Source organism: Botryllus schlosseri, unplaced genomic scaffold (genome assembly GCF_051294905.1).
Source record: "Botryllus schlosseri isolate E-star unplaced genomic scaffold, Bs_hap1 Bs103a, whole genome shotgun sequence".
Classification (NCBI taxonomy): domain Eukaryota; kingdom Metazoa; phylum Chordata; class Ascidiacea; order Stolidobranchia; family Styelidae; genus Botryllus; species Botryllus schlosseri.
In genome coordinates this window covers 8,717-32,778 of record NW_027648712.1, presented here as the reverse complement: position 1 = coordinate 32,778, position 24,062 = coordinate 8,717, and the positions used below count along the sequence as shown (strand labels likewise).

Genomic DNA, 24,062 nt, shown 5'->3' with positions numbered 1-24,062 from the left:
TGAACTCCGGACCAATCTACTCTTCACAATGGCATATTGTCTGCACCGAAATTGCGAGTAGCAATGTTGTGAAAAGTTGCTGGGAGTTCATATTATCGCGCAGCGCACACAGTACCTTTTGCGGCCGAATGCAGCCGTACGGGCTGCCCACTCCTGATATAAAAGTATACATAAGGTATATTTCACGCCTATTTTGAATCCGCATTGGCATTGTTCAGTCTTTTACATTGCTAACAAACTTACCTAAACTTGTTCGAAAATAACCAAAAACAATTGAAAAGGACATCAAATAATACCAAGGTTGGCTGCACTGCAATTGATCCCTGTGTTGGTAGTGACTACAGAGATAACGGCGTCGTTCTTCATGCTATGATAAATTATAGAAATGAATTGAATTGTATTGATTTATAGCCAAATTGACCGAAACCGGGTAACCTATATTGCATCTGAGTCTAACAGCTACATATCGCACAGAGATTTAAGTTACTGCCAAAGCTAAAAAATAATGAATGAATTGCACGTGGAAATTTATCGAAATCTTCAAGGAATATCACAAATTTGATCGAATGGAGTTTAAAACAGCATATACTCCACTGAGCGCGACTGCCAAAGCCCCGAAAAACATCCCCAAACAATTGGAATGAATTGGCAGAGTAAGATAGTTCATCCTAGACGGCCATTATGTTGATGTGACTCCTGTAGTTCAGTTTCAGCAGTCAAGAATCGAAACTGCCTCATGATTTCCCTACAGTTTAGAAAGCGTACTAACTAGGATTTCAATCAGTTTGCAATTCTAAAGGTTTCGCGGACCCCCTGAAAATGCTTTGCGGACCCCCGGTTGAGAACCACTGAACTAGATGATACCATATTTGTCGTATTACAAAGAAACAATTATATGAGTGGTGGTGGAGTGGAATCGCGCAGTGGCGTAGCAGCCACTTGGCGGTTCTGGCTCTGCGCCAGGGGCGGCAGGCTCCAAGGGGGCGACAAAATGAAGCTGCAGAGTGAGTGAGTGAGTAAGTGAAGGAAGAGTTCGCAGAAAAAGGAGAATGCCTGGCGAACAATCAGAAGATGCTGGCGTCAGTGTTGTTGAAAACGTTAGACCAGTGGTCTCCGACAGTTTTTATGCTCTTCTGATAATATAATTAAAGTCGTGAAACCAGAATTGGCAAAGCAATTTTTCGAAAATTTCCATAAATACTTCCCGGCCATCGCGTGCGACAATCATGGACAGGAATTTCTTTCGAATCCTCTCTCGTTTAACGAGACGCGGCCGTGTTGCGTCTCTCGAAATCGATTTGATCAGCGGACCCCGGGCCTGTTCAAAATCGAAGCACAATCCAAGCTTTTCATCGGCCTGTCTGCTAAAACCTATTATTGTAGCGATCAAAAATCGTCTTCAAAAGGTTTATCCTAGGCAAATCGCTTGACAGCCGATGTCTATCGCAAAGTTCTGTTCGATAGAACTTCTGCCGGGGGTGTTAATTCTGGATTCGTCAGAAAGAACACAGTTATATTCACCTATGAACAATTTCGAGATGCTTCAAGTTTTTTCTATTGTAAACGCAAGGTTATGACCGGTGGTATCATCACACAACCGCTGGACCTTTAATGTTTTTGTAATCGTGTCTTTTCTTGTCTCGCAATGCGTCCTATTTACCCTACAGTTTAGAAAGCGTACTAACTAGGATTTCAATCAGTTTGCAATTCTAAAGGTTTCGCGGACCCCCTGAAAATGCTTTGCGGACCCCCGGTTGAGAACCACTGAACTAGATGATACCATATTTGTCGTATTACAAAGAAACAATTATATGAGTGGTGGTGGAGTGGGATCGCGCAGTGGCGTAGCAGCCACTTGGCGGTTCTGGCTCTGCGCCAGGGGCGGCAGGCTCCAAGGGGGCGACAAAATGAAGCTGCAGAGTGAGTGAGTGAGTAAGTGAAGAAAGAGTTCGCAGAAAAAGGAGAATGCCTGGCGAACAATCAGAAGATGCTGGCGTCAGTGTTGTTGAAAACGTTAGACCAGTGGTCTCCGACAGTTTTTATGCTCTTCTGATAATATAATTAAAGTCGTGAAACCAGAATTGGCAAAGCAATTTTTCGAAAATTTCCATAAATACTTCCCGGCCATCGCGTGCGACAATCATCGACAGGAATTTCTTTCGAATCCTCTCTCGTTTAACGAGACGCGGCCGTGTTGCGTCTCTCGAAATCGATTTGATCAGCGGACCCCGGGCCTGTTCAAAATCGAAGCACAATCCAAGCTTTTCATCGGCCTGTCTGCTAAAACCTATTATTGTAGCGATCAAAAATCGTCTTCAAAAGGTTTATCCTAGGCAAATCGCTTGACAGCCGATGTCTATCGCAAAGTTCTGTTCGATAGAACTTCTGCCGGGGGTGTTAATTCTGGATTCGTCAGAAAGAACACAGTTATATTCACCTATGAACAATTTCGAGATGCTTCAAGTTTTTTCTATTGTAAACGCAAGGTTATGACCGGTGGTATCATCACACAACCGCTGGACCTTTAATGTTTTTGTAATCGTGTCTTTGCTTGTCTCGCAATGCGTCCTATTTACCGTGCATTTAATCTCTCATTTGTGCTGATGCGATTATGTAACGCAATCGATTATCCTATTCGCAGCAGGGGGTGCGTAATCACGCCGCTTTATGCTTTATCTCAAAATTGTAAATCGTTTGATTTTTTCAGTGGTAATATTAGTTCATTAGATCGTGTCTAAACATCAGGTGAGGAAAAAAACGATTTGTAAACGATGGTTATGTTTATTTCAAATCGAATGAAACATAATTGCTTCAATTCTCAGAGATGGAACTGTACATCAAGCAAGCTCAGTTTTTCCGCTGTCGGAATATATGTCTGGATTCACACATCTAAGCAGTAACGAGCGATGCGTTCAGTTGGAGTTAGGTGTGCTATTCGGTTTGGTGATTCAGCTTGAATGTGGCGAGGATCGTATTGCAATATCAAGTGAAATAGCTAAGGTTAAATCTCTCGGCTTGGACGTTCGACGGCTCACTAATATTTTAAGGGAGATGAGCGGTAGGTACACTTGATTTAATTTACTGACTGCTGTTCAGACTTGTAATTTACTTTAAAGATACCAGAATTTGTTGGATTACACCACGTCTGAGTCGTCTACAGGATTTAGATAGTTGTATGGAGTTTCTAAGACATGGTGAGGGTGTTACATTTTGAATTTGCGAATATTACAATTCTCTCTATTTTTTGTTCTATATATAGCCATTCGCCGGCACGTCGAAGACGAGATAAAGCAGAGACATCATTTTACCGGGGCTCACTCGCTATCGTTCGGGGGATATTGCGAAATTCTATTCCATGTAGAGAGATACTTTCATGACGATGAGTTGTCATCGAACACTCATTGTCCTACACTCCTCATCGTTGATGATCGTTTTTCACAATCCACTGTCATCATAATTCGATATCAGTCGTTTTTCACAATCCACTGTCATCATAATTCGATATCCTGTTATTTCGTAACTCATAATTTATTTCAAAAGTCAAAAAGGGCGAGAGACCTTACTTTATCAAGTCAATATCTAGTACTCATGAAATCACCGAGAGATAGATCACAAATACGAGTGTTGGCCCGACAGATGTATCCTACCAATTATAGTTTTCTGGTGGATAGCTACGCCGACGCCACAAAAGCTTCATATTCGTATCTTTTTATTGATCTAACCCAGACCACACCGGATGCGAGGCGTGTTCAAACGGGTGTGTTTCCGGATGATAAGCGAATCATTTACAGCCCTATATAAATAACAACGAAGACAGCGAATTCCGCTTCTTTCTATAATGGGGCGCTCGAAACCGACTCGAAAACGTCGTTGTTATATCAGCGAGCATGCAGAGACATTAAAATTTCTATCTAAAGCTTCGCCGATTGTACGAAAGGATATACTATCCGGAGCAAGCACCGGTGTTTTGAAGGCTATATGCGAGTGTTGTATCAACATCGTGAACGGGACAGTACCTTTATCAAAGAAGCATTTTCAAACCCTGCGCCCTCACAGAGACAAACTACGAAAATTGTGTTGCAAAAACGTTGGTCGTACTGCTCAATCCACCCGCTAATTTCCCATTTATGTGCAACATTTACACGTATATAGTGCAACACTTCAATATCTACACTCAGTGTTTCCATTACACCCCGTTATTCGTTACGGTCTTTACTTCACTTGTACCGAAAATTGAGTATAGAACAGTGGAGCCAGTCTCAGGGATTCTCTGGGGTCAAGAGCAGATATTATCAGAGTCCCAGTATTCCGAATCTATCCGCCTGGGCCATTTCCAATTCAGAGTCCAAGATAATCCTGTTAAGATCAACCCCTTTTCTCATATTTTAGTGGAGAAATCAGACTTTCAAGCAAATTCTATATCCGGATCCAGTCTGGTTACATTAAAATTCGCCGTCATTGGTTGCACGTAATTAAGCCTGATCATTAGTCGAATTGCGACAGCTATAGTGGTAAGTCGTTTGCAGTGGCGTACTCGGGGTTGGTTGTGGTTCTAAATTGACACCCCGTCCTTCTGAAATGCTTATTCCGTCTCTAATATCTATAAGCTCATGTACAAAAAAGCAATTGGCATCAAGCTGTTGAGTTTCACCCCACCCCCCATCACTCCCTCTGGTATCTTCACCCCCTTGTTTCTCAAAATCGACCTTTTGGAGAACCTCTATTCTACAATCTAGATCAGTGGTCGTTTGCCTTTATTCTCGCGGTCACGAAGGTGTCGACCATTTTTTATGACAAGCAGCTTACTAAAGTGACATTTTCAAATAGGAAATTGTAGGCGACCACAAAAACGGTTGTGAACCTCTGATTTAGATCAATGGTTTGAATGGCTAATGATTCTGAACTATTGTCAAATCCTGCTAAAAGAGGTCATATGATATCCGGCCCTACCTAGTACGACACCTAAGACCGGATAAACTACATATGTAGTAGGTATATACGTAACGTACGATGTATTAGTATGTGATGTGTTTACATTTTGTATCGAGCGCAGGAGAAATTCACAACGAATACCGCTATACTTTAAGTCAATATTTGCTGTATCGGGGCCTGGAATTTCCCAACCTTTTTATGTTCAGCTGAGGGTTATACCCCCGAATATAGACAGGACGTTCTATTGTGAGTGCCAGAGTACAAGATTATGTATGAAATGTAACATTAAAAATTTTCTCGTATAGTTCCACGCACACTTTACTGCCCACCAGACTACGTTATATATCGTACAATATCACGTCTTTCAAGACCGCAAAAAGTATGAAAATCGTCTGGTAAATTGCACAAGGCCTCCGTATCCATCTCATACCTACACTTATCAAAGCGATTTCCCTGCCAGTGACATCACACCACACGTCTTGGAGCTCATAGCGTATCAGTCTGCGCCTGGTAAATGCTTGAACTTATTTTGTAGAAGTAATTTCCCCAAATTTCGCATTTTACGAAATGATGTGCAGAAACAATACATGTATTGTATTTATTGTTATTTGCAGTATAAATAAATGATAGTATAAATTCAAGTTCTATATTTTTGGTATAAGACCCATATTTATACGGGACTGTTAGTTACTTGGCAATATCTGATCCAATGATTGCTTGGAGAGGAATAAGGTGCGCGACGCAATAATGAAGTTTCGGAGAACGAAAATTCTACACCAAAAATACTAAACAGAATTGACAACAATATCACCATGACCAGTTGATAGTAAATTACCGACACGCATTATAGTTTACACAGTGCTGGGTTATTTGCATCGATATTTGCATAGCTAATGGTACAAAATGTTTGCAAGGTAGCTTCTCAGCCTTGTCATTATAGCAAGACTGCACACTTGAAATCGACACAAGTTCGCTCAGGGACTGTTTGTTGAATGACAAAGAATATAAATAACAGTATGTTTAATGTGTGAATATCTCTTGCTGCTATCACTCTCTCTCTAATAGTTTCCTTAAACGCATGAGCGATCTCGTCTTCTTGTTGTTGTGATTGCGCGACGTGTGTGCACACTGTGCATGTATGTATTAGCACCCACGTCTTGTGAGTTATTGGAGTAATAGGAATTAGGCTAGTCGATGCAACTGTTCTTTTGTATTTCAGTTTGATCATTTATTACGGTATTTAACCTATGAATAAATGCAAAGTTGCACATGATCAAACTTAATACGGATTAACAATGCCGAAGCTTTCTTGCCCAATCCAAGACTGCGAGTATGAGACTGAATCCGAAGACGCGGCCGGCGCCGCCGCACAGCTCAGAATCCATGCTACAATCCACACAACAGGTCATCCTGTCTCGCGTTCGAGACCCCCTGTCATGGAACGACCCATCATTTCGCGTGGCTCCACTGCCGAGGAATGGCAAATATTCCTCAGAAAATGGGACGATTTTAAAAAAGGGACTGAGATACCCGACAATCTGATCAAGAGCCACCTTTGGCAATGCTGTGAGATAACTTTATCGAATGACCTCTTCAAGCAAGTCGGTGACTTCAATCAGGTCAGTGAAGGTGATATGCTGAAAGCTATTGAATCTCTAGCAGTTGTCAAAATCGCCACAAGCATGCGCACCGTTGCTCTATTTTCGGCCCAGCAGGATCAAGGGCAATCCTTTAGTGCATTTCTGGCCGAAGTTAAATCGTCCGCAAGAATTTGCTCATTCCAAATGACTTGTACCAAGCATGACTGCACCCAAGTCAACGACTTTTCTGATAGAATTGTTAAGCATATTGTCATCGCCGGCCTGGCTGATGATGAGGTTCAGCGGCAAGTCCTTGGTGTTGCCAATCTCGATGCAAAATCGCTAGACGAAACTGTCCAGATTATTGAAAACAAGGAACTGGCGCTCCGTGCCACCTCCTTCCAGACGAGAAATCAGCATGACTCTAGCGTCGCAGCCAGCAGTTTAACTGGCACGCCTTCGCCCGATCTCTCTCAAGTCGTCAAATGTAGCAAATGTGGCAATGTCATGAAGAAGTATAAATTCTTGCACGGGAAGTTTGGTAAGCCGAGGTTGCGCGAGTTTAAACAATGTCTAGCCTGCTGGAGAAAAAGCAAACAATCGGAGACGCCTAGTACTGGCACCGCTTCTAGTATCGATATCGCTTCAGTATCAAACCGTACCAATAACACTGTCGCATCTCGTGCTTCGGAAGTCATATTGGACCACCACATATTCGATGGCACGTACGGTTGGTTGCTGAAAGACTGCAAGGCACAACCGACCATTGATCTTTTGGTCTCAACCCGGCAAGCCGATTATGCCCAGTTCAATATCCAGCGTCCCAAAATATCGCCCAAGAAGATAAAAGCGATATCAGACACTGGTGCACAATCATCCTTGATGGGATTGAAACTGTTTCGAGCATGCGGCTTCAAAGACCAGCATCTCATCCCGGTGAAGAAACGCTTGGTTGCAGCTAATGATGAGTGTATCCACATCCTGGGCGCTGTGTTTCTGCGACTTTCGGGTGCGGCAGTTTCTGGTGATGTCATAGAAACCGCTGAGATGGTATACATTACGGACTCTACGAAACTCTTCTACCTTAGTCGAGATGCCATGCAGAAGTTGGGCATCATTGGGCACGATTTTCCTCAAATTGGGGCAGCCGCACTCCACGCGACACGAGAGTCAACCATTGAGGGTAACCCGCATCAAACATGTAGCTGCCCACGGAGGTCCACGCCTCCTCCACGCCCCCAGCAACTGCCATTCCAGCCTTGTGCGGAGAATGTTGATAAAATGAAGCAGTGGCTAATTGAGAGGTATGCATCATCCACATTCAACAAGTGCAAACACAGCCCACTACCGACCATGACTGGGCCCCCTATTTCCATTCATATCGATCCGTCAGCGACACCGACTGCAGTCCACACACCGGCTCCCATTCCACTTCATTGGAAAGAGGAAATTGAGAAGCAGTTGGAGGCGGACGTAAAATTAGGGGTGATTGAAAAAGTGGAGCCAAACACGCCAACGACCTGGTGTCATAGGGCCATATGGGTGCGCAAGGCAGATGGCAGCCCGAGGAGAGTTGTTGACTTCCAATCGCTGAACCGCTTCTGCTCTCGAGAAACACACCATGTTGTGGCTCCTTTCAAACAAGCACGCTCGATACCTCCAAACACTTACAGGTCTGTCACGGATGCCTGGAATGGTTACCATTCCGTGCCCGTGCGTGAAGAGGATAGACACCTTCTGACATTCATCACTGAGTTCGGGAGATATCGGTATAGAGTGGCCCCGCAGGGATACCTGGCCAGTGGCGACGGGTACGCATACCGCTACGACAGCATCATTGCTGACACACCACGCAAAACGAAGTGCGTGGACGACACGGTCCTCTGGGACGATGACCTTGCCACGCACTGGTGGAGAATGATTGACTATCTAGAAATAATGGGCCGTGAAGGTATCATCTTAAACGCCTCCAAGTTCCAGTTCTGCCGCAGACACATCGAGTTTGCCGGCTTCGAAATTACTGCTGAGAATGTTCGCCCTCTGCCCAAATATTTAGAGGCAATACAGTGCTTCCCACGGCCAACAAAAATAGCAGATATACGTGCATGGTTTGGGCTGGTCAACCAGGTATCCCATTATGGCCGGCCTTCTACCATTATGGCACCATTCAAACCGTTACTAAGCCCGAAAACTCCATTTTGCTGGACTTCCGAACTTGATGATGCATTCGCGCACTCCAAGCTGGAGCTCATCAACGCTATCAAAGATGGAGTACGGATCTTTGACCCCACTAGAAGAACGTGCCTGACCCCGGACTGGTCAAGGTCTGGCATTGGCTACTGGTTGCGACAAAAGCACTGCAAATGCGTTTCCTTGACTCCCGACTGTTGCGACCATGGGTGGAAAATCACTCTCGCTGGCTCAAGGTTCCTTCGATCCGCCGAACAACGTTATTGTTCTGTAGAGGGCGAGGCGCTTGGAATCGCATGGGCATTGGAAGATACGAAGTTCTTCACCCTAGGATGTGACGATCTCATCATCTGCACTGACCACAAACCTTTGGTAAAAATCTTTGGGGACCGCTCCCTTGATGAAATTACCAACACAAGGATTTTTCGTCTGAAGCAGCGCACATTGTCATGGCGCTTCCGTGTCGTCCATGTTCCTGGCAAGCTCATTCCTGCGTCTGATGCATTTTCCAGGCACCCTGCTCCCTTGACTCGAGTGGAGGACATGCCATTGGACCACTGCGACAGTATAGTAGCTGCCCATGAGGACACCAATCTGATTGAAATCAGCATCGTGGCCGCCTCCCGAGCATCATTGAATGCCATTGAAGTTGTCTCCTGGGACGACGTAAAGCGTAGTACCGCATACGATCCTATCCTCAGTGAGTTGAAAAATCACATCATCTCAGGATTCCCAGACAAATCGGACAAACTGCCTTTTCAACTACAATCATATTGGCGGTACCGCGACAACCTTTCGATCGTAGATGATGTTGTCATGTATAATGACCGGATCGTCGTTCCCCCGCCGCTGCGAGGGGTTATTTGTGAAATCTTACACTCGGCACACCAAGGGACTGCTGCCATGTCACAGAGGGCACAGGCCACAGTATTTTGGCCTGGGATGACTGAGTGTATAGCACGTACACGAGCACGTTGTGACAACTGCAGTAAAATGGCACATGCCTCCGGCCGAGCCATTCATACCGACCTACCCTTTCCAAGCTGTTGCTGCTGATTATTGCACCGCCGCAGGCCACCACTATTTAGTCGTTGTTGACCGCTTCAGCAACTGGCCAGCGATATTCCATGTGAAGCATGGTGGGCAAACGTCTGGAGCCCTCGGAATCCAAGATGCATTACGAAGTTACTTCGGCACGTTTGGAGTGGCCGAAGAACTTAGCAGTGACGGGGGACCCGAATTTGCTGCGCACAGCACTCGGGAATTTTTTCGAAAATGGGGGGTGCGCAACAGGCTCTCGTCGGCTTACCACTCCCGGTCAAATGGCCGTGCGGAGGCCGCGGTGAAATCGATGAAACGACTCCTTCTCGGCAACATTTCGCAGGGTGGCAGCATTCGGACCGATGCAATTACTCGGGCGTTGCTACAGTTTCGCAATTGCCCCGACCCCGCGAACGGACTCTCTCCTGCAGAAATAGTATTTGGCAGGACTTTGAAAGACGCGCTGCCGATCAAAGCATGGGTCCCAGTTTTCACCCAGCGCAATATAAGGCCATTATGGAGAAACCTCTGGCGGAGTCGCGAGCACACGTTGCGTACCAGATTTGCGAAGCAGCTTGAATCTCTGTCGTTGAACACTAAGCCATTATCACCGCTTCTTGAAGGTGATGTCTGTCGCATTCAAAACCAAAACGGTCGTTACCCCCTTCGATGGGACAGAACCGGCACTGTGGTTCAGTGCCGGGACCATGACCAGTACCTCGTGAAAGTGGACGGTTCCGGCAGATTGACGCTGCGTAACAGGAAATTTCTGCGCAAGATTGAGCCGTACTTCTCGAACCAGAAGCACCAATCTCTTCAGCCAACGGTCTCGTCTCCCGGCACAGCTACGCCTCCTCAAGTCGTTTCGCCACCCGCTCGAAATGGGCAGTCAAATGAAGTAGACCCTGGCGTGCTGCGATCCGCCGAATCGAGTGCAGGAGATCATCTACCAGTTGAAGTACCGATCGACGACACTAGTGTTGCAGCACCGCCTAATGAGAGACGCCAGCGCTCTGGCAGAAATGTTACTCCTCCAGTATGGCACAAGGACTATGTTATTGGGGCACAAATTTTATGTTGATTCCCGCTATCGCCATTGGAGTATTTGGTTGAACGTTCTCTATACGCGGTATTTTGAACTCCTCACTCAATGCACGTTGATTTCGTTAGGAGTTGGGGGGGATGTGTGAATATCTCTTGCTGCTATCACTCTCTCTCTAATAGTTTCCTTAAACGCATGAGCGATCTCGTCTTCTTGTTGTTGTGATTGCGCGACGTGTGTGCATGTATGTATTAGCACCCACGTCTTGTGAGTTATTGGAGTAATAGGAATTAGGCTAGTCGATGCAACTGTTCTTTTGTATTTCAGTTTGATCATTTATTACGGTATTTAACCTATGAATAAATGCAAAGTTGCACATTTAATTTAAATTAATAGAAGATTTATCTCTTCCGAAAGACGCAACGGCAACCTGTGGCTATTGTTACTCTGGTGTATCTCCCGCTATCATTTTTAACCAACTCCTGCTTCGTTATTCTTTCAACCCTATATTCGCCTTTGCTCTTCGCACTTCGAAGTATCTGCATGGTCACCGGATCTTGACAGAGTTTTTGCGGGCATAGTTTGGTGGTAAATTTCACCCCATCCTTGCATGCGACCTTAGCGTCGATGTGCGGTACCATCGATTCGCTGACCATTGCTAAGCTGGTGATTTTACAACGTCGTCTGGACACTTTCGGTACCGGCCTGTTAATAGTAATACTTTCATTACGAGGGGGCAGTATTTGGATATCACCGATCAATTCGCATGTTGGATATTCATAATGATCTAATCATAATCTCGGTATTTATCAATCACACATACCCGAATCGCAATTCTTTGGTAGGCTTGCATCCGCCCGTCGCGCTCAGTAGTAATAACACGGCAGTTATGCACACGGCTTTCCCCTGTGACAAAACGAAGGTTAACTTGTTTACTAGCAAAGTGAGTCCACAAAGTTCTTATCATCGAGGCAGGTAAGAGAAGTCGAAACGGATAATAGATAACGAACGTCGATTATCGTGACTTGTATGTTTAATAAACGGAGTATTAACAAGTATAACGTAAACGTAATAAACGTCAAATGACGCTGTAAAACGATTTTCATGGTAGGCGTGGATACTGAATAGCGCAAATACCTTCATTCTGTCGTATCAGCTATTGTCGTCTGTGTGTGCTGTCTGTCTTGGTATCTCGAACGTTCCTATAATTCTCATGCTCAGTACATCGGTCACACTTTTATACCGATACGACACGAAACTTGCCATTGATGTGAGGTAGACTACAGTGTATTCGCATCGGTACAATTTAATTATGGGCAAATCCGCTCGTTGTCAGTACCATAATCAGTTGCTGTGCGCTGAATTAATACCGTAAGTACCACAGTACCCGCTTGCATTGTTGCTACCATTTCCAAATTTCCAAGACGTTGTGTTCGTCACTGCGTCTTAGAATGGGTCTGTTGCGTAAACTGTATCGTTGGGCATATTTTTTTACGGTAACGTGACGGATCTATTCTCTAGTCCAAGTATCTACGCCGGGATTTAACTCTGTGACGATCTGCCTCTTGTGATGGAATGCGCTTTTATGGTATAACGAGTCGAACGGAAATGTTTGACGAGGCAGAAGGATATAGTTTATGTTGTTCGTGTTTCTTGGCCGCGGAAACACGCGTATCAGACAATGGGATCGACTAATATTTGTTCCATCGGTTAACAACACTGGAAGGGTCGGGAGTGTACAATTTTGCGTGGAAACGACATGAAGATCAACATTGAGTGGACACGTGTTGTTTTACACCAGAGCTCGCTTTTTAATATGTGGTCTCAGTGTGTGACCCTGCTGACTGAGATGGCATGCGCTTTTATATGTATAACGACTAACGAGTCGAATGGTAATGTTTGACTTTGGATGAAGATAGCTTATGTGATTCGTATTTCTTCGCCACGGAAGCGCGTGTATATAGTCAGTGACAGGTGCATATATTAGGTCCCCATGTTAAACAACTGTGTTCATTCCTGCATCACGATCGAATAGCTTCATAATCGCAGCTTTCCGTGGTATAGTATAGCTAATGGTAGATAGAATTGTAGTTGTATAGTGCTGGGACCGGCAACCTTTTGTGTGCAGCGTGCCAAAATGTCAACAAATGCCAAATTATTTCCAGCTCGCGTGTCAAACATTCAATTAATTATTATTTAACGTTTCAAGCAAGGAATACATGCAATCGTTTTTCTGCACCTGGCAACGGCGTCCGTTACGCCAGTGTTTCTTGAATTATATTATGGGTCGCGAAGGGAGTAAGTTTGGTCGCTCCCGCACCCGACCTATCGCTTACAAATACAGGTACACACGACTTATCGCTTATATTTACGTAATTTATTTTGAGTCGCACAATGACCGATCTTCTGTGGTTGATTTAGTCGTTTCTACGGCCACCATGTTCGGTACCATATCTCACAAGTGACAGGCCAATCAGTGTTGTTACGGTGTTATGGTCTGATGCTGATGACAAATATGCCCACCCCTGTATATCATTCAAGTCGGTTTTGTGTCACAGTAAGGTTGGTCTGACACTAGATTTGTCTGCGAAGGCCGCGGTAAAGCAGAAAAGACTGTCGTTGCTCCAGATATATTGGAATCGCTTGCACACTAGACGAATCTAAAAGAATATCTCCTGCCGAGAGACGAACACGATTACAAATTCGCATTTAGACGCGGGGCTCATTATTTTTCTCGGCGGTCCCATTTGATACGCGCGGCTTAAGCTGCGGTTGCTGGACTATTCAGCTCTGGTCACTTCGGCGCCTTGACAAAGGACAATCGGACTTATCAATGTCGAACGTTTTGGTCAACAGCGCGGCGGTTATTTTGTTTCAAGGTTTTATCGTCGCCAATCATTTTGGCAACGCATACGCAACGCAACGATGGTCGCATGTTGTCCGGAACTTTACGTCTAGGTCAGGGGCGGGAACTTCTCCAGCCGTCGGGCCGGATATAGGAAAATCAAGAACTTAGCGGGCCGAATTGCTGAATCGATATATTATTCGCCCGTTTATCCACTAATACAAGGAATAAATCGTATTTAATGAATGTATTGTAACGACAGCAATGTCACTTCGAAGTCATTCCTCGCCAATAACGACGAAGACAATGCGGATTTGAGAACAGCATTGTCATACAGGCACCACCATGTCTGCTTATCTCTGATCCATCAACGCACGGTGCAAATTCTTAATTAATATTTCAAGGCGTTCAATAAGCCCGGTACCCCAAATTCACCAAGATATCAATTCATTAGGCTTTAGTAGGTGACGAGATAGCGTGGTTGTTCAACTATGTGGCCTATTTTATCTCGATATTGAATTCATGCGGCCAGCGGCCTCTACGAACTTTGAAAGCGGTCCCCAACGCGTTTTGAGCTGGCGACCCCTGGCAAAAGCGATGTCTTACAGAAGCCTAGAAGTGTCCCTTGCTACAATTCAACGGTTACGGAATCAAGAATAAGAAATATCGGTCTGGTGTAAATGACCATTGTAGTCGACAAACACAATGATTACCACAAATGACATTAGGGTTGAGTACATCGTAAATGCCGATAATGCAAGAAGTCTTCTCGCTTCGACGAACTTACGCGTAAGCTCCACCCTCGCTCGCTGCGCATACATGTGTATAATGACATACAGTCCCTAAAATTTGACGTATAAGTAAGTAGGCCTAGTGCGGAATCTCGGAAGACTGGGGCCGCGGGTCACACTATCATGTAAGACGGAAAAATGTCCGCGGGCCGCACAAAATCCCTTCGCGGGTCGTATGTTTCCCGCCCCTGGTCTGGGTCGTGTCTTCTATTGCGTGAAAACGCCTCCCAGCGCTTCCGTAACCTATACACAGTGAACACTCCTAGACTAAAGCATCCAATCGGTTTCATGCGATATTCGGTTGAGGTTCTTTCATAACTGGTAATAAGGTTGACTCATTTCCGTACAATATGTATATTTTTTGAAAATGTTGATTATAATGTTGATTATAATCAAGACATCAGATTTCAATAAATCACTCGTAGCGCCGAAAATAAATTTCAATCCAAGTAAAATCTGCCCTAAAAGACTATTTCATTTGATTTACGATAATAATTTTGGATCGCATACGAGCTTTGTACATTTTGAAAACTTCTGTTTCACTTTTTGCAAAAACATGGTCAGAATATGTCGTTAGCGTGAAATCATTAGGCGTGCCAAGAAAAGTCATCTCCTCTGCCGACCCCCATTGTAGTAGGCTATATAACATCTTTTCACTTTTAGAAGCGACGCCTACATTGCCAGACCACGATCTGACATATATCAGGTTCGCTTATCTACCCATGTCACTTCTTTTAGATTATCTTCTTCCCACTCGTTCCTATATTTTCCTTTTATCGTAATATTGTGTAGTGTCTTGAAAAAATGAAATTATGATACACCGAGCTTAGCTAATATATTGTCAAGGGCAAAACAGTCATGAACACCGCGGTACTTTAAGGGGACTAGCAAGTCAAAAACTTGCCTCTCAGATGGCTACCCCCATCACAATGAAATTTTTACAGTCGCTAGATAGTTTAGTTCTACCCTGCAGGTTGTGGATTTGAAGGAGAAAAAATGCACCGACACGGGGAATGCAAAATCTCAATATTGCGAAGCCCTTTTTTAATCTAGCGCCTTCGTTAGGAAGTACTAGAACAGTGCTGTTTTATGCTAAAATTTGAAGGAATATTTGCATTGTGCAACCCAGGAGAAATCCCATTTTGAAATTTCAAATTTCAGGTCATTTTTTCAAAAAGTTTGCTGTGAAGCTCTGTAATTCAGAGCAATGTAGACCTAGGCCAAACGACTCTCAGCATAACGCAGATCTCTATGTCAAAAAACCCTCAGTGAATACTATACGACATATATGTCATACAAATTTTTGATTTACCGTGAAGCTGTTCAATAAAATTTTACAAAATTTTACAATGGAGAAAAACGTTAATAAACATTTTACCAGTAATAAAAGATACTAAACCTGTGCCGATGAAAATCGAAATTAAGAAGTTATTAGTTTTGTTTTGGGTAAGATAAGGCCATGAGGTAAGAGTATAGGTACTATGTTGATATTTCAAGCCAAGAAAAAAAATCGAAGATTTTGATATTTTTTCCAAATTTTGACTTGCTAGTCCCCTTAACAAGAAATACTGTTTGCAAACTACACATTTTCGCGTTAATTTCTGCTACATGTATCTGCTTACACCAGAAGGGATTTCGTGAATTGCCTGATTAGCGTAAATAGCTATTGCCAGATCATTGCCACGGTTATTGACTATCAAACTGTGGTTTCATATTGGGCCGTATGCACCAACATTGAACACGTTCAAGTCTGATCGTCAGTTCGCTCGAACATAACTCAAACTAAACATCAGTTCAAAATATCTCGCGATGCACCATCAATATTTAAACGCCGTTCAGACGAACTGATGATCATTGAGACGAGCTAACGTTCAGTAAATAGATGCTCAATTCGTACCCTGAAAAGCTACTCAAGGTCGACCGAATAGTAAACAAAGCAAGGTTTTTGTGGAACTCATGTCACTCAGCGGTCGCTAGCGCGTTATCTATTTCAATGATGATAACATTCATGAGTTTCCGGCGGTAGTTTTGAACATCATTTAGTCAAAAGCGCTTACCAGCATCAACGTGATGCCCTCGTCAAGTGCCAAACATTTCCATAACTTACGATGCGACCAGAAGCCAGCAGTTGAAAGGCTTGTATAATGTATACCTGAACGGTTCCTTGAAAAGTTTTAAAGCCCTCATGATGCACTCTTGTTAGAATAAGTTGTGTAACTTTGCACAAGGATCAATTTCTTGTTACCAATGAATTTGATACCTTTCATTACCATTGCAAAACCACCTCGATAGTGACAGTGTTCGCTGACATCAATCTCTCCGGCCCTTCCGTACTGAATGATTATGCTGGCAATGAAACTATAATCAAACTCAAATATACTTGCTTCACTTCTGTTGAGACCTAGTTAGGTACGAAGGCAGTCAGAGACCGTCTTGTCCCTAACCCAACCAACGCTATGAGGCTGTTGGTGAGCCCCAATTCCTGATAAACTCATTTACTTGCAAAATATATTTTGAAAACGAAACACTGTAACAAAGAAATCAAGCAAAGTATATCCTATCCAATACTTCAGCTTTCACCATTCAGCGACCTAAAATAGATAATAAACATGTATGGATTGTTAACACGTGGGCCTGAGGAATCGTACTTCATCTTCAAATCAAGATATCGCATCTTCTTTGCAAAGTATGCTGCCTTTCTCTCGTCATTAATTTGCAAAAATCTTTTTTTTACTTCATAATACGAAGTTTTGGCAGCCTCTTCCCGCCTGGCAATCGTCAATAATTCGCCACGCGTTTTTGACTTGCCACCTTCCTCTGAAATGCAAGGGAAAATTGAGTTTACCAAAATTCTATATCGCTTATACATAGATAGGTGGTATTGAACATCTCCAATAAGCTTTGCATTAGCATTCAGACAGTTTTATGAGAACATGGCGGATTATTTGAGCATTGCTGAATTATTAGACGATAACGATGCAGTTGAAAGACCACTGGTTGATTACAGTGACCACTTCAGAGGATTCGAGGACGAGAAATTTCGAATGCGGTTCCGGCTCACCAAAAGTCAAGCAATTAATTTATTAGAAATATTGAATGATGATTTGTCATTCAGCAGCCACAGAAATCATCCGATACCCCCACACATCGGGCTTCTAACTGCCATGAGGTTTTTCGCAACAGGAGACTTCCAAATAACTGATGGCGATTTGATGGAGATCCATCAAACCTCTGTCTGCCGTATTGTCAAGGAAGTATCCAGGGCAATAGCTTCAAAGAAATCGCAATTTATGCACTTCCCTTCAACAAGACAGGAGCTGCAACAACAAAAAAATGCCTTCTTTTCAGAGCATGGCTTTCCGAATGTGATCGGGTTAATTGACGGCACACATATTAAAATTATATCTCCAGGAGGTGAAAATGCCGAGGTATACAGGAATAGAAAAGGGGTATTCTCCATCAATGTTATGTTGACTTGCAATTTTGAAATGAAATTCACCTTTATTTCCTGTCGGTGGCCAGGCTCCTGTCACGACAGCCGAATCTATCGGAATTCGTTACTGAGTCAGAATATCAAAGGGGTGGATGGACTGTTACTAGGAGATGCGGGGTATCCATGCCTACCAGAGTTGATGACGCCTATACCAAACCCGCAGGGGGTAGGAGAACAGAGATATAATAATGCTCATCGATTGACAAGATCAAAAATAGAGCGCAGCTTCGGGGTGTTGAAAAGGCGATTTCCATGTGTTTCTACAACACTCAGAACTAAATTGGAGAATAGTCTAACCATCATAGTTGCCGTTGCGTGTCTGCACAACTACCTTATCACAGAAGCAGATATTGAGCCTGAGATGGATGTATTCAGCGATGACACACCAGATATCTACAATGGGGCCGTAAGCATGAGAGGACACAGCGTGCGATCTCAAATAGTTCGAGAGTATTTTCAGTGAGCCTTACTTGTTTTTTGCACAACGGCAGCTTTGACTCCATGTTCTCTGTTCTTGGCATCTTTGAAAAAAAATACATTCAAGATGGGAGAAAATCAATAGAGTGTTTACACTACGACGTTGTCAACAGTTTTGTTCGTACTCAGGCATAAGCAGGCTAGGCTAATACTAAATCAATTCCAATTTAAGTGAAAGATAAATGACTTTAAGGAAAAGTAATCACAAGATAAAAGACTTGGCTAATCTCAGGAAATATATTTATCCTACTCAGCCCAGATCTGGTTACTGTGTCACAACATTGGTACGGTACCTGATTGATTCATAGCTGTTGAAGGACAGTAGCCTACTCTTCAAGATCAATCACCACTTGTTGAGTACTGGTTCCGGCACCTAAATGAGGAATAAAAATTTTGAATTATTAAGTTTAAATTATAAAAATAACCAGATGTCTCTCACCAGTAGAATTCATCGCAAAATGAATTGCTTGTATTGCATCGCGGCTATCATCTTTAAAATTATGTGATATTATTAATTACAGAGAGAACAGTATCGTAGCAGCTAATATATATCGTTTGCTACCTCTCTGAGTTTCATCCAACAATGAATCATCATCAAAAGGATTGTTGAGTGCTGCAATTTGACTGTACACCAGAGCTGAAACACAAGTGATCATAAGTTTCCTAATGCTGCTATTACACAATGTACACTTCTGGGCATTTCATGCAGTGTGCAAGACTAGAACAGTAAGAGCACGGCCGATACCAGATTTCTGAGTCGATATCAACAAAACCGATAACTATAGGCTAACTGACATGTATATTGCAACAAATTAAACATTCATATTCGCAGTTGTCAGTTGTAAATCTTTGAGTGAATAAACTGCGAATATGGATTTTTAGTTTGTTGCAATACAGTTAATACACGATATGTATGTCTGCAGGTCTTACCATGAACCTTCTCATTTGTTGGAGTATCTGGTTCCGGGGGCGGTCCACCTCCTGTTTTTAGTACCTCAAACCTTTGTACTCTGTACTTATCCTTGGCGCGATTTTGCATATTGTGCCAAGCAGCCTTTAATTGCTTCGTATTTCTTTTTTCGGAAGCCTCCGAGTTGAACTCCTCGCAAACTATTTCCCAGTGCTTATTCTTGGCGATGTTTGATTGCGTTTTGGAATCTTTATTCAAAAGCACAGCTCTATGTTTTTCCACCAGTTTATAAAGTGTCTCTTTATCAATCTCACTAAAATTTTTCGTTCGAGCTGAATCCGTCATTTTTCTAACAAAACAAAACTATGCATTAATATTTGAGGCATAATCCCTACAACTTCTGCTGCAACTCCTGAATCGACAACCTACGCCATTAGCAAGCAAATCGTTTTTTTCTTTTCGGTTTTTTCTTTTCGGTTCTATCTTTCAAACAGGCCCATCATACTAAATTCTGCACTATAGTACTTCATATCAAACTCAAAACAGTTACATATAAGAGGATTCAGAAAATCATGACATACCGCGACCAGCATGATGCCGCTTAGTGCTTTTCATTTGGCCAATATGGAATTGGTGTCTCGTGCACAGGAAGAATTCTACCGACTGCACACAGATGTGACACTGAAAACCGTCTTGGCACAACAAATATATTACGGTACGCTAAACGTGCCGGGATTCCAATCCGGTCATTTGAGCTATGACAATGTACTGTAATATCGGCAGTACTGTTGTAGCTTCAATGATGGTGAGATATTTCAAACTTTATAGGGAAGAAGCCTCATCAATTGCAACCTACAGGCTGCTTCGAAAACTGTACACAAGACGACAGACTTGGTCATAATTTTCATTTATTTGTGACTCGGAAGTCTTGATCTCGAAACTTCAATGTAACTTCATTACCGTACCATGAGGCAGTCATATGGATTTCCTGATTTACCGCTACTCGCTAATGCCGGTATACCGATCCACTAACAGTAAACTGTAAGCCATTCAGCCTTGCATTGGTGAAACTCTACTTCTGGGTTAGGATATACATAAAATATATTCCTACAGCTTGGAAAGTCTGCTAATTCACGGAAATATAGAAAACTTGCGCACCTAAGTCTTCAACATGAACCAATTTACAGTCAACTAGTCGCGAGAAACAGGAGACCACGATCCGCGATGACCAAGCCAAAGCACTGAACTACGTTTAAACAACCTCGAGAGGTTGTTTACTTTTCGATCAAATTCGGCGCCAGTGAACACTAGATCATTGACGTTTCGGTGATGGTGCTTTGGAAATATCTCCTGAACCACTGTTTGAGCTCCAGTTTGGGTTCAAAACACGTTGGTGCATACGGCCCATTATCAGCTCGATTACCTCAATACAGTGGACAGTTTAAGATTAGGACATCGTGTTTCTCAGGTTCTCATATATGGCATCATTTACATTAACGTAATGTTTATTATAGAGCTGTGGATTGGATATCCGGCCGGATTTTCTCATTTTTGACCGGAGCTGGTTCGGAGCCGGATCAGTACTAAGAATAGGTCAGCCTTATTACCCTCTTACACCCACGAATCAATAGCTAATGTGAAATGTTCATGGAAGTAGACCACATGCAAAGTCCAGGTTGTCATGTTTACTTCAGATAAGGGTTATGGGCTTGATCTTCGTGTTTTACAATTCGATTGCACTATCTGATCGGACCTAATTTCCTGCAGCCAATGATAAACCAATACGTATCATCAGTTCATCACAAATCATATGTATGTGTTGACTGTGAGTAGTGTTCAGTTGTTGTTTTTGGTATTCATGGGATTCGTTGACTACTATATAAAGTATATATAGACATCAGTAGTATAGTAGATCGGTCGTGGTGTGCCATTGTGGCTTATGGGCGGGGTGGCGAGCGGCTGGAAAACCGGGGGTGGCGAGCGGCTCTTATTTCTTATGGCGGGGGTGGCGAGCGGCTATTGCGTCTTATGGCGGGGGTGGCGAGCGGCTCTTATTTCTTACGGCGGGGGTGGCGAGCGGCTGGGAAACCGGGGGTGGCGAGCGGCTTTTTTGTCTTATGGCGGGGGTGGCGAGCGGCTCTTATTTCTTACGGCAGGGGTCGCAAGCGGCTGGGAAATCCGGGGTGGCAAGTGGCTGTTTTGTCTTATGGCGGGGGTGGCGAGCGGCTATTGCGTCTTATGGCGGGGGTGTCAAGCGGCTATTGTGTCTTGTGGTCGCACGGTAACCCTTTTCAGCATAGGGATCGGTCGCACGCGGCTTCGTTGTTGGCATGTCGTACTTTCGGGTATAGGCTGCGGGCGGAATGTCGTACTTTCAGCAAAAAGGTGTGAAATAGTTTGGTGAATCTAGGAATCACTAGCAAGGTAATATTTGGTAATTAGTTTACCAGAGAGCCGACGTAGACGGCGATTCCAATACCAACAATAACCGCGTTCACAAACTAACACTTCAAATAGGTGCGAAATAGTTTGCAAAACCCCGCGAGCGCTGACAAGATAATGTCTCGGACATAACCATCTTTCGCGGCTTCGTGTTACACTGTTACAGGCATATCGATCGCTCACGCGGTGAAATTTTCGTAAGCAGTTTGTCACAGAACTTGATTTCACTCGTAAAGATTTAATAAGTAACGAATTACAGACCGCCAGTGTCGGTAACTTGAATAGCGACAAATTGTCACTTATTTCTACTCTAACCCTAATCCTTTGTGAAGTGTACGCTTATTCAAAAAGGTGCGAAATAATTCTAAAATCCTACGATCGCTCACAAGATAACACCTATAAGACATAACCATCTCTTGTGACTTGTGGTTATATACATCGCAATCGCTACAATGTAATATGTTGGTAGTTTGGTCCAGAACTGGATTTCACGAGTCTGATATAATAAGAATATTACCTATTAAGTAATAAGCACCGAATAACAGAACCGTCGCAGACGGCGACTTGAATATCCAAGATTTGATACTTTTCGCGATCGCTATATGTTTCACGTTGACTTTGGTCGCGTGATGCGAATCATGAGAATATTCAATCAATGTGTCAATTTATCAACTTGAAATGAAACTCACTACACCAACCAAGTTGATTCGTATTTGAATGTGTTGATCCGGTACAACTCTAATCCTTTGAGAAATCCATTTTCCGCGATCAGTTGATTCGAACGTAACTTGAATATTGCTGACTCCAACTTCAGTCGCATCGAATTATTCACACATTCCACGCTGCTGTTTCACACCTATAGAATCAATACCAACTATAACTCTACAAGAATCAAGAATCGCAAGTACGTGCATTATACAGTTATTGTCTTTATCAACTCGAAATCAAACTCTCAACAAAGACACGCAACTAATCATTTGCCAACTCTAGCATTACCAAAAAATTCACGTATCGTTGATTGAAAATCCTTGAACCCGTATTATTAAGAGTGTTATAGTACGACGTCGGAATCCACTCGTGAGATGTACTAAAGGTAAATCCAGATAATCCGAAATGAAATATTTGGACTTTGACATAGTCTGAATTGAAATCGCGACCTGTCTTTACGTTTGTCAAACAGAGTTTCAGAAATATTATCACTATGACATCTCAACATTTTAACATCTTGCCATCAACAAAAGAGTAAAATACAAAAACCTTGTCAAGTCAATCCGTTTGTAACTCACCGAACCAAAGCAAAAAGTGTCCATACGAAAAGTAGACAAGACTACGCAAGTAATCACTACAACCCACAAACATATCAAGTTCGGTTTTAGGCATATACCACCAACTCGTCTTTTTTGTTCAACTGTAAAAGTCGTTACTATGCCGCAAGACAAAGAAATTACTATGCGGTATATTTTGTAAGACAAAAGTAATTACTTCTCGGTGTCGGCGACTTGAGATTAACATATTATATTTGAGAATACGACATTTTAAAGTATGACCATCGTAGTTTCTTACAATCGAACGCAGGTGTAAATATCGAAAATTATCGTGATGTAAACATAAGGATTGTCACATCGATTTAACATACGATATTTTGTAATGGTCTATCATGACTTGAATATTAAATTATTCGCGTTAATTAGACACGGCGTTGTGGTAAATGTTATGACAGCAACAAACTTTTCAGTACCAACGTTATTAACATATTGAGTTGTAAAACTATGTGTGTCTGAAATGTTCTTGATAGGAAAATTACTCCACCTTGGTAAAAATCACTCTGCGTATCGCGGATATCAGAAAATATTTCCAGTAACCAAGACTAAAGATGAAACGACAATATCGGTATTATTACATTCAACAATCAGTACAATTATTAAAATCTATCGTTCGCGATAAACAGCACTAAAGATGTAATAATTCCAGTATTCGTACATTGAACATCCGATACAAAATGCTTTATTATCCCGATTCGCAACGGGTAATTGAAACGACTAAGTGTAGAGTCAGTATATCGCAATATCGTTACTATTGAATCCAACGATTTATTGTCGGAATTTGTGACAGAGAATTGAAACATATGCACTTTACAGAGTATGAAAATATCACTTTGAGTATCGAGTACCGTTCGAAGCTAGCGATCAATTCTTAATCATTTCAGTAACTCCCCCATTGTGCGTGCTAAATGTAAAATATCGCGAGGTTATACACTCTAAGACTTTGATTATTGTAAAAGTAAATTGTGATATGTTTGTTAGATGCATCCAATTCAAC

The 24,062-nt window shown here is 42.8% G+C and overlaps 1 protein-coding gene and 1 long non-coding RNA gene across 2 annotated transcripts; one reads left to right on the top strand and one right to left on the bottom strand.

The window, feature by feature from the left end:
* The first annotated feature begins 2,840 nt into the window (after positions 1 to 2,840).
* LOC145432713 (uncharacterized) lies at positions 2,841 to 3,365 on the top strand. Its single transcript, XR_013912943.1, has 3 exons — positions 2,841 to 3,058; positions 3,117 to 3,194; positions 3,260 to 3,365. It is a non-coding gene; the product is annotated as an uncharacterized LOC145432713 (long non-coding RNA).
* Positions 3,366 to 17,936: 14,571 nt separating this feature from the next.
* Positions 17,937 to 19,837, bottom strand: LOC145432714 (myb/SANT-like DNA-binding domain-containing protein 3). The gene is made up of 3 exons (XM_080309547.1): positions 19,322 to 19,837; positions 18,954 to 19,028; positions 17,937 to 18,881 (listed from the first exon to the last, which is right to left on the bottom strand). Exons 1-3 carry the CDS (start codon positions 19,644 to 19,646, stop codon positions 18,799 to 18,801), a joined length of 483 nt encoding a protein of 160 aa, XP_080165673.1. The 5' UTR covers positions 19,647 to 19,837; the 3' UTR covers positions 17,937 to 18,798.
* Positions 19,838 to 24,062: the final 4,225 nt, after the last annotated feature.